This window comes from Dreissena polymorpha, chromosome 16 (assembly GCF_020536995.1).
Source record: "Dreissena polymorpha isolate Duluth1 chromosome 16, UMN_Dpol_1.0, whole genome shotgun sequence".
Lineage (NCBI taxonomy): Eukaryota > Metazoa > Mollusca > Bivalvia > Myida > Dreissenidae > Dreissena > Dreissena polymorpha.
Genome location: NC_068370.1, coordinates 5,793,129 through 5,810,327, shown reverse-complemented (window position 1 = coordinate 5,810,327; position 17,199 = coordinate 5,793,129). Strand labels below are relative to the sequence as shown.

The 17,199-nt window shown below is 35.7% G+C and overlaps 1 protein-coding gene across 2 annotated transcripts in view; it reads right to left on the bottom strand.

Annotated features, from left to right (window-relative positions):
• Positions 1-209: 209 nt before the first annotated feature.
• Positions 210-17,199, bottom strand: part of LOC127862547 (uncharacterized) — a 27,988-nt gene continuing 10,998 nt past the window's right edge. For both annotated transcript variants that reach the window (XM_052401713.1, XM_052401712.1), the window contains 2 exons: positions 5,421-5,502; positions 210-4,455 (listed from right to left, as the gene is read on the bottom strand). In XM_052401713.1, the coding sequence (XP_052257673.1) occupies positions 3,109-4,455; positions 5,421-5,492 (1,419 nt within the window). In that variant the 5' untranslated portion in view covers positions 5,493-5,502 and the 3' untranslated portion in view covers positions 210-3,108. The remainder of the gene's footprint in view (positions 4,456-5,420; positions 5,503-17,199) is intronic.

Below are 17,199 nucleotides of genomic sequence, written 5' to 3'. Positions count from 1 at the left end.
TCAAGCGTCCTCAACTAGATGATATTTCTGTAAAAAAAACATCTCGAGGACTCCAGTGTAAGACCTTTCAACGAAAACAGTCCTCGGAGTGTTGGTGTGTGTTCATAGTTGAGTCCCCGTAATATTGGTGAAACAAACGCACACATGCAAACAAAGAGACACACGGATACACAAGCACATTTACAAACAGACAGACGAACAGAGAGACAAACATGCAAAGTTTATTCAGACTCTACAACAGTAAAAAGTATCTTCAAAAATGAGTATGCATATTCTTTTCTAAAAAGCTATGAGTCTAACAACATAGCAGTATATACAATGAAATCGTTATTAAAGAATGAAAATCAACAGACATGAATAAAACTTCTTTAATGTATTAACATATATTATACATTACTCATTTATGTTACTATATATTTTATGCATGAGCACAAGCATTTATTGTACGAGTTTAAAGCGTGCAACAGTTATCAGGCCATAATATTGGGTATCGTTTTTTTATGAACACACTCTGTGACCTTATTTTGAAAGTTGTATTGTTTTTGGTGTGATTTCATCAGCATATAGCATAAGAACAATTATACATATAGATCACAAACCCAGAACCATACTAGTAAAATTATATACAGATGTGAGAATCAATACTTTTATAACTGTGTATATGAATCTTTGAATTAAACACGTTGAATAAAGTATGTGAAATTATGCATGTGGAATTAAGCATATAATCTAACTTATGTCCATAATGTTTGCAAAATGAGGGCGTACTTTTGTACTGAAATGAGCAGTAATGGGCTAAACCACACGATAACTTAACAGACAAACGTCACGTACATGTAACGCAGACACGTTTCCCGAAATGTGTACTCATGATAGGACATAAGCGAGTGAGGATCATAAACTGTGACGTTTACCATAGAACCTGACAGCAACCTACATTTACAAAACAACACAAGGTGAAAAAGAAGCTCAAGGTAAATCATCGTTTTATCAGTTTGTTAGATGTAACGACACTCAAGTAGTGAAGTGATTAAAGATTATCAAGTAACCAAGGTAATATATTGCTTTATAAAAAGGACAAATCATTGTTTTTCAATTGACCTACATATTGATATATTATAAAGGTATGCAAATAGGTATGTTTTAGAAACAAAAGCCTCACTGCATAATATATGGCAAACTATATTAAACAAATGCACATTTATATTAATCTACACATGATAATTGTTTCGACGTCTGTCAATGTATATAACACTTAATTAATATGTGTACAGTTTGAGATTAACAGTTTTGTACAGTTTGAGATTAAGCGTAACATATTTTTTATACATGTACATGATTTCACATATTAAATAGATCTTAATAAAATGCAGAATGACCAATATACATGAACGGGAAAACCACATGATGAATTCGATTTTGCTTGCAAAATAAGTGGAGTTGAAGTTATATGAAAAAAATGTAAACGGGAAGTTCTCTACATTAAACTCCAAACAATGTTGAAACAATAGATTTTTAAGGAAAGGTTCGGATTCAAGAATAACTTATTCAAACGATAACGCAAAAATATTTAAAAAATGCTATACAATTCAAAATTCTGCATCATAACTTACGTTTTGATTAAAATTCGAAAGAATGACAAAAGTGTGAATATAATATAAAGATGGTTTAAATTTCAAAAGAATTATCAAACCCTTATCCAGAATACACCTTAAAAATGTCAAAAGGTACATTTACAAAATTTGTTTTAGTATAATGTGCATTATGACGACAACAATCAAAACAGCAAAATTAATATGTCCTTGTCCATCGTGTTGGTTGTATTCGCTCAAGTAACGCATATTTATTACTACATGTTTCAATAAATTGAAATATCAATTCTGTATGTTTTTCATTGCGATGCTTTGCTTTTTAATGTATTGCATGCTTATGTTTTAAAATAGGTTCTGTTATGGCATAAGTATAAAAAAATATTGTTATATAACCTGAGTACAACGTGTTCAAAATTGGTAAGATGAGGTCAATGACTAGGTCAAATAAAAGGAAATAATTTTGAACACTTATGGACACACACTATCGCCATGTTTGAATATTCGTCATGCATGGTCAAAACAGTTAAAACACTAAGTCACAAGTAAATTTAGGGAAAAGCACACTCAAGAAGTCACATTTATGTGCACATTGCTCAGAATATATGTTCTTATGAATAGTCCTTTGTATCATTTCTGGTTCTTGTCAATAGCTAATCATGGCTTCACTTCTTTAAATTCTATGTGGGTGAGATTTTTCCTAATGTTGATTAAGTTAAATCATTTGAACACTATAGATGTCCAAGTTTTTACCCATTAATCATGAAACTTGCTTAAAACATGAAACACGGTGTGGTGTTAAGCTATATGGATTGAGTTCGAAAATGATTGTGGTTTGTTCAAATACACGGCATCGAGATTTTGGGAAAGTTTTTCTTATCCGTTTTTGGTGAACCCATGTGGTCGCTATGTGCTCAAAACAGTTAAGCTCCGTGGGTTGGGCGTCTTAGGGCCTTGTGCCATGCTGTCAAAGTTTATTACTAAAGCGAAAGTGTTGCATGTAAAAGGAAAGTGGTTATAAAGACTAATATAATGCCTATTTTAAGTATGGTGTTTAAAGCCAACAATAATTGCATCAGTTGGTCTGACCCAAAATTTTGTCAATCTTAAGAGATACATACCCATCTTAAAAATGTATTTCAGTAAATATTACGACTTCTTTGGTAAAAATAATGTAACAATTGTTGTGCTAAAATATACAGGATGCACGTTTTAATTGGCAAATGTGATTGAACACTTTAAGGTTTCTTATCGGATTATTTGGGGATTTACACAATTTTTTATATTAAACGATACATCATTTTCGTTGAATGCAGTAACGATCATATTTTACTAGCAACATTTGAATATCTTTAAAATTGAAATACATACGTTTCAATGATAACCGTCAACAACTGCATTATTTTCATATTAATTAATTTGCAAAACGCATATGTTATCTTTAAAAGTTTGCAAAAGCCAGTATATTATCGTAAATATGTCACTGATACGCATGGACAATAAGTAGCTTAATTCATTTTCACATTAGTATTCTTTTGAATAAAGGCATATGATTTCCAGACCTGCCCTCCATAGACATTCGTTGTTCCAACTCTATCGCTATCTCTATTTTTCGTCGCATCATCGCCTTCAAGATGCAATCTGACTCATCCACTTTCCCGTTCTCATCCATACATTGCGCCACTCTGTTCAACCTCACCAAGAAAAGAATCTCAAGCTCAGTCCTTCTCGTGCTGAACCACACCATCGGCTCTGGGGACGCGACAATGGCCATTCGTATCTTCTCCAATCTAAGTATTACCCTCGGTCCTTCCGCCATCATGTTCGTGATATCTTCTATCCATTTGCGCTGCTGGTTTTTATGTAATCCACAAGCTTCCATTAAATTTCTATTTGGAATGATGTAATATGGCAAGTGTTGTTTCTCAATAGCAGTTCTAAGCTGTCTTAGTCCGTCATGCAGCCAGTGAAAAAAACTGCGTTCTTGAAACATTGAATGATGGTTGCTTTCAGCCTGCCATAATACGATGTTTTTTATCACGTAAGATGTTATTTCTTTTTTAATTGGCTTCAGTATGTTTTTCAGGATCATTTTTAGCATAACATATACTTTCACTTGCGTACCATTAAGATTGTTCACAAGTTCTGTCTCACCGGTGTTGAAACAAATCCTCCATTCTATGTTCCTGTTCTCACTTCCCTTAAACCCTACCGGTGTTAGGTAGGCGCCTAATGATACGACTTTCTGAACTATGACTGGCGGCGGCCAATATCGGGGTCTGGCAGCCCATCTTTTTAGGATGTTGGGGCAGTGACACCGGAGTGAGAATACCATATCCGTTTCAAAAACCCCTTCCCTGCACGACGGTATCGATGGTCCCGCGAGTTCATGTTGCACGCGTCTTGGTTTTGCAAGTGAACGTGAAAATGTCAACCATTCGTCTAAAAACAAACTACTACTTAAAAGAACGTCCCCGTAACCATTTACACAGAGAGCATTTTGAATTACATCAATACCTCTATGCGTTAGTCTCTCCTGTAACAATCTACAGTGCCCTGGATATACATGTACGCGTGTATCCATCCTAAATACGTCTATGTCGTCTGGTATGGTTTGCAGATTGAATCCAGCTTCCACACAGAGGAAACCGTTCAGAACGTATAGAGTATCCATGTCACTTTCTAAAAAGCAGGTAAGCCCCTCTGCCTTGCTGCCAGCTGTTATTCGTGTAAGGTTACTTTGTAGTGCATTTACAAGTCTGTCATTCTCCCTAAACATTTCAACCCGAAGCCGTCTGATGTCCTCGCCATACCCCAGCCGCGTCATTATACTGCAGATCTCCACGGACAAACTTTCAACATGATTCTTAAAATAAATTAAACGACCTTTAAGTCAGTTTAAAATGAGAAATTGTATTTGATTTAAATCATAATCACGTGCATTGATGTTTTTTTATCAATGAAATATAAAGACTTCTGATATACGATCAAACCTAAGGTTAAATTATGAATAGCACCATAAATAGAATGAGCACGAGCACAAATAAATGCATGCATTATTTTAGTATTATGTAAGAATGTGTGTTTCGATGTACAAACATCAACGTTACGTTACATTCGTAGCGTTAAGAAACACACATACACACAATTGTATTGCGGACACAAGTACTAAATGTCTGTCTGTCTATATGTATGTATGTCCGTCCGTCCGTTCGTTCGTCCGTCCATCTGAAGCCCGTTCGCCCGTCCGTCCGCCCGTCCGTCCGCCCGTCCGTCCGCCCGTCCGTCCGCCCGTCCGTCCGTCCGATTACTGACACTGCAAGTCATAATAATAAGTCACTGAGGAAGCACTTTTTCTACAAAAACAGTGTTATCGACATTATTTTCCCCTGCATACTGACAATTAAAGCAATGTGGCAGGCACAGTTATTTATCTTGTAACAATCTTAACTTGATAAAACCATTATAGCAAAATATCTACCATACAAAAACATTTTTCATCTTTCTTCTAGTGGAATTCTTTAAAAAATCTCCAATAATGTCTTTTTCAAAACACACTCCTGATTACAACATCGCGCTTTCGTTTGGTGGTTCCTAATGTACATTTCTGCTAATGAATCACCCTCGCACGTTCCAAGTATCAAAAATAATTATTGTATCGTATTGTATAGACTGCTGTATTTGGAATGAGTCCCTTCTCTGACTTATCTTAGAGAGATGCCTGTACATGCTACTTTTTCTATTAACGCTTCCAGTCTCTGACTTATCCAAAGTGACAACAGTATAGTACTATCTTTTGTGTTGGGTTAAGTCTTCAAGTCCCTTACTTACCTGAGATTGGCGACTGTACAGGATGATACATCCAGTATCTAACTCCTTACATCTGATGCCTCTTTCTGCCATTTGTAATGTGCTGCAATTACATAAAAGTTGTAATTGCCAAAGACGAGGATTAAAAAAAATGGTTACACAAACGTTTATAGTATACTTTTGTAATTTTCGTGTGTATGTGTTCGATCAGAGTGCAAGTTCGGATGACCTCGAATTAAACATCGCTAAATACGTTTAAACCGGTCTATAGATTGTTATGTTTCAAGGCATATTATAGAGCACTATAGTATATAAAATGTACCCGAATATTCAAAAGTTTTCGAGACCTCTCTTCCCTAAGCTCATAATTTGCTTATGCGCCTAACGACAGTTGATATACAATGGTGTTTCATCAAAACTGATTTAGCAAAACCTTGGTACAAATGTGCGACATTTAAAAATAACACCACATTATTTGCAAACGCTAAGTACTGTACATTTAGGAACATGAAATAAATATGACCAACATAGCATGATGTGCATTATCTAGGTTAAGAAATTGGATGTTTTGTATTAAATCATCAACTTTCAGGGGCAATCGGTGAGTTCCAAATAAATACAGTTTATAAATATACATGGAACATTTTTATCATATAGATTTTTATAAGGCACGGTACCCACAATGCAATGTTAATGATACATAAGTTGTCTCAGTGCAAACACATTGTAAGCAGAACCAATTCTGCTCATCAGTTTGTCGGGATAATGTTTTTTAATTCAGTCTTATATCCGAAAATGATCGATTACATCATTCTGTATTCTTTTTTTCTTTTGTTTTTATTTGATTGTTCTTATATTTTCAAACCCGTAGCCAGTAGACTCGTTACAGTCTATACTTAATTTGGATTTTTTGTTTCCTAAAAATAAAAACAACCGCACGTGTCCTCTCGTTAAATGTCCCAAAATACCACGACCGTATAAGGCAAGTTTGACAAACATAACATTGACACGTCAGTTTGCCTCAAAGACGCAGCACAAAGAATACACAATGTATACATCATCATAGACAAAAACATTGAATACTAATTGTATATTTAATGTCATGAACATATACCGAATAAACATTTGAAACAACGAACATCGCACATACGCAAATACTCCAGCAAATAAGTTTTGAAACTAGGTAAAAAGCGCGTTACATTAGGGTCGATGAGCAGCTGACGACGACCGAGGCGGTACCATGCTACAGTATGTATAAGGCATACTATTTTAAATTGGAATAATGTTTAAAGTGACTCAAATATTACATCTAAATGTTTAATACATAGAGCAAAAAAAAACACGAATGATCAATAATTCATAATACAGACAACACAAGCGACCCATAAACAAAATATAAATACAACTTTCATCTAAAATCTACCAACCCGTCTTAAAGAATTTGAGGAGATAACCTCATCCATTGATTGTGAGCCCCTAAAAAGCACACCCGACTTTTTTCAACCAAGTAAAAATTGTATATAAATTTATATAAAAAACACGAAAGTTTCTAACTACGGATGAATATACATAAATACAATTAAATAACTACAATTTATTTTGTTTGCGGCTGGTGGGAAGCTAACGACCTTTTCAAAGTGGAAAATCAGAAACACATATCGAGGAAGACTGCCTTATCTTGAGAGCCGGCAAACAATCTCTTTTACAATGCCCTATCCCACTTTAATAACTTCCCTTTTTTCGTTTTGTATGCCGGTCTAATTCATGCAAAAACCTTTGCAACCATATACGCATTAACGTACGGAATCCGGATAGGGCCAAGTTAAGTGTCGCGTGTCGACCTTCGAGGTAGTAGTAGTAGTAGTAGTAGTAGTAGTAGTAGTAGTAGTAGCAGTACTAGTAGTAGCAGTAGTAGTAGTAGTGTTAGTGAGACTGGTAGTAGTGGTAGTGGTAGTTGGACTGTTGGTAGTGGTAGTAGTAGTTCTAGTAGTAGCAGAATCAGGAGTAGTAATAGTAGCAGTGTAGTTGCAGTTGCAGCACCACCAACAGTACCAGTTGTTGTAGTTGTTGTAATAGTAATAGTAGCTGCAGTAGAAGCAGTAGCACCAGCAGTTGCAGTAGCAGCAGTAGCGGCAGCAGGAGTACCAGCAGCGGCAGCAGTAGCAGAAGAAGCAGCAGTAGTAGTAGTAGTAGTAGCAATGCTAGTGGTAGCAGTAATAGTAGTAGTAGTAGTAGTAGTAGTAGTAGTAGTAGTAGTAGTAGTAGTAGTAGTAGTAGTAGTAGTAGTAGTAGTAGTAGTAGAAATAATAATAGCAGTAGTAGTAGTAGTAGTAGTAGTAGTAGTAGTAGTAGTAGTAGTAGTATTAGCAGTAGTTGCTGCAGTGGCAGGAGTAGCAGTAGTAGCAGAATTAGCAGCAGTAGTAGTAGTAGCAGCAATAGCAGCAGTAGCAGCAGCAGCAGTAGCAGCAAAATCAGCAGTGGCAGCAGCAATAGCAGCTGTAGCAGTAGTAGCAGAAGTAACAGCAGTAGCAGGGGTAGCAGTAGTAGTAGCAGTATTAGAAGTAGTAGTAGTAGTAGTAGTAGTAGTAGTAGTAGTAGTAGTAGTAGTAGTAGTAGTAGCAGCGATAGTATTTTTAGTATTATTAGTATTATTATTATTATTATTATTAGTAGTAGTAGTAGTAGTAGTAGAAGTAGTAGTAGTAGTAGTAGTAGTAGTCGCTGCAGTGGCAGTAACAGTAGTAGCAGAAGTAGCATCAGTAGTAGTAGTAGCAGCAATAGCAGCAAAAGCAGTAGTAGTAGTAGTAGTAGTAAAAGTAGTAGTAGTAGTAGTAGTAGTAGTAGTAGCTGCAGTGGCAGTAACAGTAGTAGCAGAAGTAGCATCAGTAGAAGTAGTAGCAGCAATAGCAGCAATAGCAGCAGTAGAAGCAGCAGCAGTTGCAGCAGAAGCAGCAGTAGCAGCAGCAGTAACAGCTGTAGCAGTAGTAGCAGTAGTAACAGCAGTAGCAGGGGTAGCAGTAGTAGTAGCAGTAGTTGAAGTAGTAATAGTAGTAGTATTAGTAGTAGCAGTAGTATCTTTAGTATTATTATTATTATTATTATTAGTAGTAGTAGTAGTAGTAGTAGTAGTAGTAGTAGTAGTAGTAGTAGTAGTAGTAGTAGTAGTAGTAGTAGTAGTAGTAGTAGTAGAGGTAGTAGTAGTAGTAGTAGTAGTAGTAGTAGTAGTAGTAGTAGTAGTAGTAGTAGTAAAAGTAGTAGTTGTAGTAGTAGCAGCAGTAGCAGCATTAGCAGCAGTAGCAGCAGCAGCAGTAGTAGCATCTGTAGCAGCAGCAGCAATAGCAGTTGTAGCAGCACTAGCCACGGAAGCAGCAATAAGAGCAATAGCAGGAGTAGCAGCAGTAGCAGTAATAGCAGCAGTAGCAGCAGAAGCAGCAGTACCAGCAGTAACAGCAGTAGCAGAAGTAGCTGAAGTAGCAGCAGTAGCAGCAGTAGCAGGAGTAGCTGTAAAAGCAGTCGTAGCAGTAGTAGCAGCAGTAGTATTAGTAGTAGTAGCAGTAGTAGTAGTAGTAGCAGGAGCAGTAGCAGCAGAAGCAAATAACTGCATAAATATTGCATGCTATGCATTTTCCAGATTTTTCATCAAGAGTCAGTAAGATGAACTGGAAGTGTTATAGTCCGAGAGCCCACGGGTGTTTATTGCAAGTTTTGAGGCCAAGATTGTTTTTTGTATATTTGAAAAGGGTATTTTATATCCTTCCAGAAAACCCATTTCTTAAGTGTCACAGCCGTATATATCTATGATTTTTTTGGTAAAATCACTCAAAATCGAAAGTTTTTCTGCTGATTTCTGGAATAATTAAATAAATACACATTTTCAGTCATGCGAATTAACCCAGGATTTCCGTTTTGGGGTTTTAAAATAGGTATCAGAGACCTTTTCGATAATTCAGTGAAAAAAATATAATTTTCCTTGTTTGTTTGTTTTTTTTTAAGTTAAAAACCACAAAAATTCTCATTTTTTTAGCCGAATTTTCCCATTTTTCAATTTTTAATTCTGCAAATTCTTTTTACAAAGTTAAGAATTTCCAACATATTCGTCTTATTAGTGTTTTAAAAATACACATATGGCCTCCTTGTTTAATTCCAACAACGACTTTTTTTGATTACCATCTATTAGTGATTTTGCGGGGAAATGAATAAAATCACTCACAAAACTGCTGATTTCTGGAATAATTTGATTTAATTATATTGATAAGACATGTGATCATTATAACAATCAAATATTGTTCGCATATTTATTTTACAGGTCTATATAGATGTATTTATATGTATAACATCACTTTTATGAAAACATCCGATACATTTATGGTGCTTATAGGTTAAAAACCACTAAATTCTTAACATTTGTAGCCGTTTTTGCCCATTTTCCAAGCTTAAGTTCTTCGGTCTTTGTTACCATGTAAACAATTTTCAATATGTCTGTCTCATTTGAGTTCTAAAAATGCACACATTGTCTCCATATTTTAGTGCATAATTTTTTTAAATGTCTTTTTTAAGTCATTGGGGGTGTGGAGTGGGGGACGACCTAAGTCACACGCAAAACTGCAGGTTTCTGCTCCAAAATGTCATTAATTAGACATGTGATCATTATAAATGGTAAAATGTTGTTCATTCATGTACATATGTATATAAAATCACACAAAACAAATATTGAATCAACTGCTTACATTATGTAGAAGTGGCTGTCCATATGAGAAAATTGATATTAGACATTAAGAATTCAAGCAAGGACTTTCCATATCCTCTATCAGCTGAAGATCTATTGAAAGGGCAGGCACAACCACCCGAATTGCTTGTGAAATTTTTCCGCACATTATTTACAGGATCAGACAATAAACCGGATGACAGAGTCCAGCGTTATGTAGAATCAGTGTCGGATGATTGTCTCTTCGCCTGTACGAAAGGATGGTTGAAACCGTCGAAACATGTCAGTCTTGGATTGGGCCTGAAAAGCATGACAGGAAGTAGGAAAGTCATTGAAGTATTAAATCATCTTGGCCATTGTTGCAGTTACCATACAGTTGAAGGTTTTGAAACAGATCTAGCCATGTCAGTGTCGGAAAAGGGTCATGCAACACCTGATGGAATTTTGAAAATACCAGGTTTGTCAACAGCTTTAGCTTGGGACAATTATGACGAGATGAATGAGACCTTATCTGGTAGCGGAACACTTCACGACACTGTCGGGATTTGCTACCAGAACATCAGTACAGAATCTGCTTGCAATGTATCTCGTGAAATGACAAACGATGACAGACAAAAAGGGAAACGGAGAAGTCGTACATTTGATAGCTCAGATATACCGGAACTTGAGCCCTACAGAAAAAAGCCTAAAATTTCTGAATTTAGTTACAGTTTGAAGACCACAGACCCCCCTGACAATTTGCAGAATTGCAAGAGACGTGATATACTATGGACTGTTATGTCCAATCAATTTGCACAAATACCTATGGGGACAGGATGGAATTCCATATTTGAGAATGATCCTCTACCGCAACAAACAATCGCTTACATGGAGAATATAACACTCCCGCCTACCCGTCTTGACGTAGTCGCAGAAACATTGAGGGTATCTCAAAAGGTTGCCGAAGAATGCCAAGAGGATTATGCAATTGTCACTTATGATCTCGCAATTGCAAAACCTGCCAAACAGATTCAGCAAGCAGAATCTCCTAGATTCGACAATATCTTCATATGCTTTGGCCCTTTTCACATACAGCTAGCCTTTTTTTGGGTCATTGGGACATATTCTGGACGAGTCAGGTGGACCACATATCCTCACAGACACAGAGGTTCTTGGCAGTGGGTCACTGTCGGGATTCATTTCTGGGAAACATTTTAATCGATGTAAGCGGTTACATCCAATGCTTTACCAGGCTTTCAAAATCCTGCACTTACGGGCTTTTCTGCATGAAATCAGTGCCTTCAAACCTGAAATGATAAGAGCAATGGAACAGCTCCGTGAGACACGATCTACCGAAGCACTAGATCAGCTTGAAGACAGCGCAGAATATTCGGAATTCATGTGCTCTTACGAAGATTTTACACAGAAGACCAGGAATGGGGAACATGGGAAAACAGCACAGTATTGGATGATGTACATGGATCTAGTCCAGCTATACTTGCTCTTCAGTCGAGCGTGTCATACAAACGACATTAAGCTGTTTACATACTGCCTCGGCGAAATGGTGAAGGTCTTTTTTGCGACAAATCGTCCAAATTACGCCAGATGGATGTTCCGGTACCATCTTGATCTTATTAACATAGACCAAACCCATCCTGGAATACGACCAAAACTAGAGAAAGGGGCTTTCACGATTCGACGGACATCAAAGATGTTTTCACGTTCTCCAGTAGATCTTGTACTAGAGCAGTCGATAAATGCAGATGCCGCCTCGAGATTAACTGGGATTTCGTCATTCAGTACTAAAGAAGGTGCTCGTCGACGTTGGATGCTTACACAGACATCTAGAAGGACTATTGTAAATAGTCTTCTCACAAAATCAGGAACGATATCGTACGATAGTCCTGCACAAGAGCTGAAACAGTCACGTATTGAACACGACAATAACGACTTGCAAAAGCTGGTGTCTGGAATCGAGACCAGAATGAATCCATTTAGCAGTGATTACAGAAATGATGAACTTATTTGCATCTCCACTGGCAAGATTGTTTCCAAAGATATTGCAGATGATTTACTGACGATGGAGAAACAGGGAAGTGCCTGTATGGAACAATTTGCAAGTGGATGCTTTCTCGACTCCTCACGATTTGAAAAGCCTATTCCAAGAAGGAAGGTTAAGAATTTCGCAGATTGTGCTATTAAAATGGCTGTTACAAGAAAGGATAACACCATAAGGCAACTGACTTGTTCAAGAGATCTGTTTGGTCGATTGCTATACTTGGCCACAACAATTGAAATAGATCTGAAGAAAATCTTCTCGTTTCCACTAACGCCAGTGCCACTTTCCCTAGCACATGTTGATGGGAGTGTAATGAAAACAGATAAATCGAAATTAATGAAGATTCTAGAAGACAGAATAACAAGTGAACCACCCCAAAGAATTGACGCAACTATCATTGACGGCATGTTCTTGATTCAGACAATGACCGCTTTTCCGAGTACATTTGCCGAGATAGCAAAGGTGATAATTTCTCGATTGTCCGGCTTATCTTCCCGTGTGGACTTTGTGTGTGATACGTACAGACATCCATCCATTAAAGACATTGAAAGGACATCGCGTAGCGCAGTTGTTGGTGGATTCATTGTGTCTGGTCGAGATCAGAGAAGACCAAAGGAATTTCATAAAGCATTGCGATCAGAGTCATTCAAGACCTCTTTTTTGGTTTTCCTGTCAGAAGAGTGGGCGAGAAATGAATATGCACCATTTTTGAAGGACCGTTGTCTCTATTTTGGGCTTGAAGACAAATGTTACAGGTTCACGTCAGACCAGGAAACAGTTAGTCGCATTGAAATAGGCGATTTGGCCTGTAAACACGAAGAAGCAGACACGCGTATTATCTGGCACCTTCATCACATTGCGCAACATACCGAAGACTCACAAAATGTAGTCATACGCTGTAGTGACACCGATGTTTTGGTTATCCTTTTGAACTATGCAGGAAAGTATTCATTGAATGTATGGATGGATGTTGGACTCAGTAGCAGTAACAACAGGAGATATATAGAAGTCAACAAGCTCGGATCCGTCCTTGGGCAAAGTATTTGTGATGCCTTACCTGCAGTGCATGCTTTTACAGGCTGTGATTACACTGCAGCATTTGTCCGCAAGGGAAAGGTTAGGCCATTCTCTCTTGTCGAGAAGTCTACATTATTCCAGAAAGCATTTGCTGCCCTTGGAGAAAGTCAGGAAGTTACACCAGAAACAGAGAGTACTATTGAGTCATTTGTTTGTGCGATGTATGGGAAGCCAGGATTATGTGATGTTGAAAGTGTCAGATACTCCATCTTCCGAACAAAGTTTGCACCAACTGATGAAGCACAACCACTCGGAAAAATTAAAGGTGCAGATGCCACTCTTCTACCTCCTTCAAAACCTGTTTTACACCAAAAGCTACTACGGACAAATTTGGTGTCGTATATTTGGCGGCATGCTCAAAAGGCAGTCCCTCTGGAATTGGATCCAACAGAAAATGGATGGTTGGAAGATGATGGATACTTTAAGTTGAAGTGGTTTTCTGGACCACAATTACCTACAGACATTGAACGTGTGCTTTCGGAGAGCGTTGATGAGCCAGATGACACTGATGAAGTTGAGTTGGAGATTGATGATATCGATGGTGATGACGAAGATTGTTCAAATACTGATTAATACAACAATGAAATATTAGCATGAATAATCATGTTTTGGCATTTGCTTAAATGTACTAGCACAACTGGATGACTTTACTTACACATAGATGAATATGGAAATGGTTGCATTTAGTCATGTGAAAGATTTATGATGTACACATACTTAGTACATAACAAGGCCGGATGACAATTATAATGTTCGTCATTATTTACTTTGTAAATACATTTTAGTTAAAAAAATATATTTATTGAAAGTATACGTAGTTAAACTATTGTTTTATGTTGATAAGAATTGTGCGTGATAAATGCTAGTAGATGTGTGTACATAAAAACAGTACATGTATAAAATATGATAATTTATCATGTATACAAAGTATGTTTAATGTCTAGATGAAATTAAATAATTGTTTGATTTTCCTGACAAATGTTGTTAAAAAAAAAATAAAAAAATAAAGTATACGTAGTTAAACTATTGTTTCATGTTGATAAGAATTGTTCGTGATAAATTCTAGTAGATGTGTGAACATGAAAAACAGTACATGTATGAAATATAATAATTTATTATGTACATAAAGTATGGTTAATGTCTAGATGAAATTAAATAATTGTTTGATTTTCATGCCAAATGTTGTTACATGCAACAGTTGTGTGACATAAAATGTTAGTAAATGTTTTGTTTATAATGATACTGTAAATGTATAACATATAGTACAGATTTTTGCGTTCCGTAACAAAGTATTGTAATAAATCAAGAAAGTCGTTAAAAGGACCAAGTGGTCCTTTTTCAACCTATAAACACTAATATCAATACATTAGATTATGTTTAACTGAAAATACTGAATATGTTAAAGGGCATATTTAAGCAATGTTAGATCATTTAAAATGTCAGCAGATAAATTTCGAAATTTGCAGTGGGTATGAAAACCGCTGAAATAAATCAGGTGAAATGACTCAAAAAGAAAGAATATATTAAAAATTTAGTGGTTTTTAACCTACAAGTACACTGTACTCATTGGAATGTTTTGTTTTAAGCTATGTTATACGCATATGTACAAAGACGAAGAGTGCTTATTATTATCGTGATCACATGTCTTTTAAATCTAAATATATCAAATTATTCCAAAAATTTGCAGTTTTGTGTTTGATTTCGTTTATTGTTCCTGAAATCTCACTAAAAGTCTTCATTAACAAATGTTCATGTTTGAATTAAATCAGGAGAACCTTTTGTGTGTTTTTAATACAGTATTTAGACTAATATGTTGAAAATTATTTCAGTAGAGTAAAAATTCGATGAACTAAAACCTGAAAAATGGACTAAAACAGCTAAACTAGTTAAAATTTAGTGGTTTTTAACCTACATAAACTGTAAAAAAAATAGTGGTTTTAACCTAAAATCACTCTGCGATTATTGCATGGTTTGTTTAGAGTGCAATTGTATATATGCGAACAATATTTGATTGTTATAATGATCACATGTCTTATAAATCTAATTAAATCAAATTATTCCAGAAATCAGCAGTTTTGTGAGTGATTTTATTCATTTCCCCCCAAAATCACTAATAGATGCTGATCAAAAAAAGTCGTTGCTGGAATGAAACAAGGAGGCCATATGTGTGTTTTTAAAACACTAATTAGACAAATATGTTGGAAATTGTTAACTTTGTAAAAAGAATTTGCAGAATTAAAAATTGAAAAATGGGAAAATTCGGCTAAAAAAAAGAGAATTTTTGTGGTTTTTAACTTTAAAAAAAATAAATACCTGGACAATTATATTTTTTTCACTGAATTATCGAAAAGGTCTCTGATACCTATTTTAAAACCCCAAAACGGAAACCCTGGGTTAATTCGCATGACTGAAAATGTGTATTTATTTAATTATTACAGAAATCAGCAGAAAAACTTTCGATTTTGAGTGATTTTACCAAAAAAAGCATAGATATATACGGCTGTGACACTTAAGAAATGGGTTTTCTGGAAGGATATAAAATACCCTTTTCAAATATACAAAAAACAATCTTGGCCTCAAAACTTGCAATAAACACCCGTGGGCTCTCGGACTATTATCTCTTTTAGGTATAATCTGCCTATGGCAATGTTGAGTGCGAGCTGCACATCATAATTATGATATTGGTTCTTATTCCATGAACAATTAAATCAAAGCACAATGCTCTATAATCTGTAGATTATGTAACCTTTTCAATTGTTTATCAGTCTATTAACAACCATTTATTGTAATAGTCTTACATATAGATGATACAAGTTTTGTTTATTCATAGATAAATAATTGATGGAACTTGGAAATAATTTTATCTGGAAATTTTTTGAAAATTGGGAACCTTAATTTTGAATTTTGTCAAACATAGTTTTCTTCCGTGAATATAGGGTATCATGTTTTGCGTTCATTATGTTATGGATTTTGTTGTTCTTCTGGTTTAAAATATACACATAAATCACATGAAGAAAAGAGAAGCTAGTTGTTAAAATTTTATTTATTATTATATGATTATATAACACAGCAAAACATAACTGCAAGAATGTTGAGTGGACACATTATTAAAATAAAAGTATCGTTCAACCCAGTACAATAAAATATGCATCATTTAAAATGGACAAATCATAAGTTATTACATGTAACTGTGTCATGAATCAATCGTAAAGAGCATTTAGACGGCTAAATTAATGCATGTGCCTAAATTGTTTTACCAGATTGCATGTTCAGTCCACACTAATCAGGGAGACACTTTCCGCAATTTTGTCGTATTTTACTATGAGCGAAAATCCAGTTATGGAAGAAAGTATCGCACCTGATAAGCCTATGCGGACTACACAGCCTAATCTGGAACAACACTATGTACATGCATTAAAATCTCTTTTTACAGAGCAAGCCTCAAGTATTTATTAAATGATTAATTAAGTCTTCTTACATGATTTTTTAAAGAAACACTCAAAAATCTCTCAGTAAAACATGATTTATTTGATAGCAGGCGCAGGAAAATTAGTTGAACTTGAAGTCAAATTATTCAGGAAATGTACATGAAGTTCCAAGCTTAACTAAACAGCACTGTCATTTCAAGCAATATATCGAATACATGTCTTGTGTGCATGAAAATCGTCGATATTTTCTGGTATCCCCATGCAATTTGGTACTGTATGATGTTCTTGTTTTGAGAGAGTATACTCAAAATAGTTAGTTTACTGTATACTTAAATAACCCATCCAAACTAAAGCGCATTCCATCACTTACCCTACCAAAGATGCGTATTACAACTTCCGTTTCCAGACTAAAGTGAGCGATCGAAGTCGACCCTAGTTTACAGTAAAGATGGTATAGTTGTGACAGTAAAGATGGTATAGTTTTACGGCAAACGAAGTTAAACTCCTTGTCTCTATTATATATGATAGCGTATAAAAATATAACAAAATATG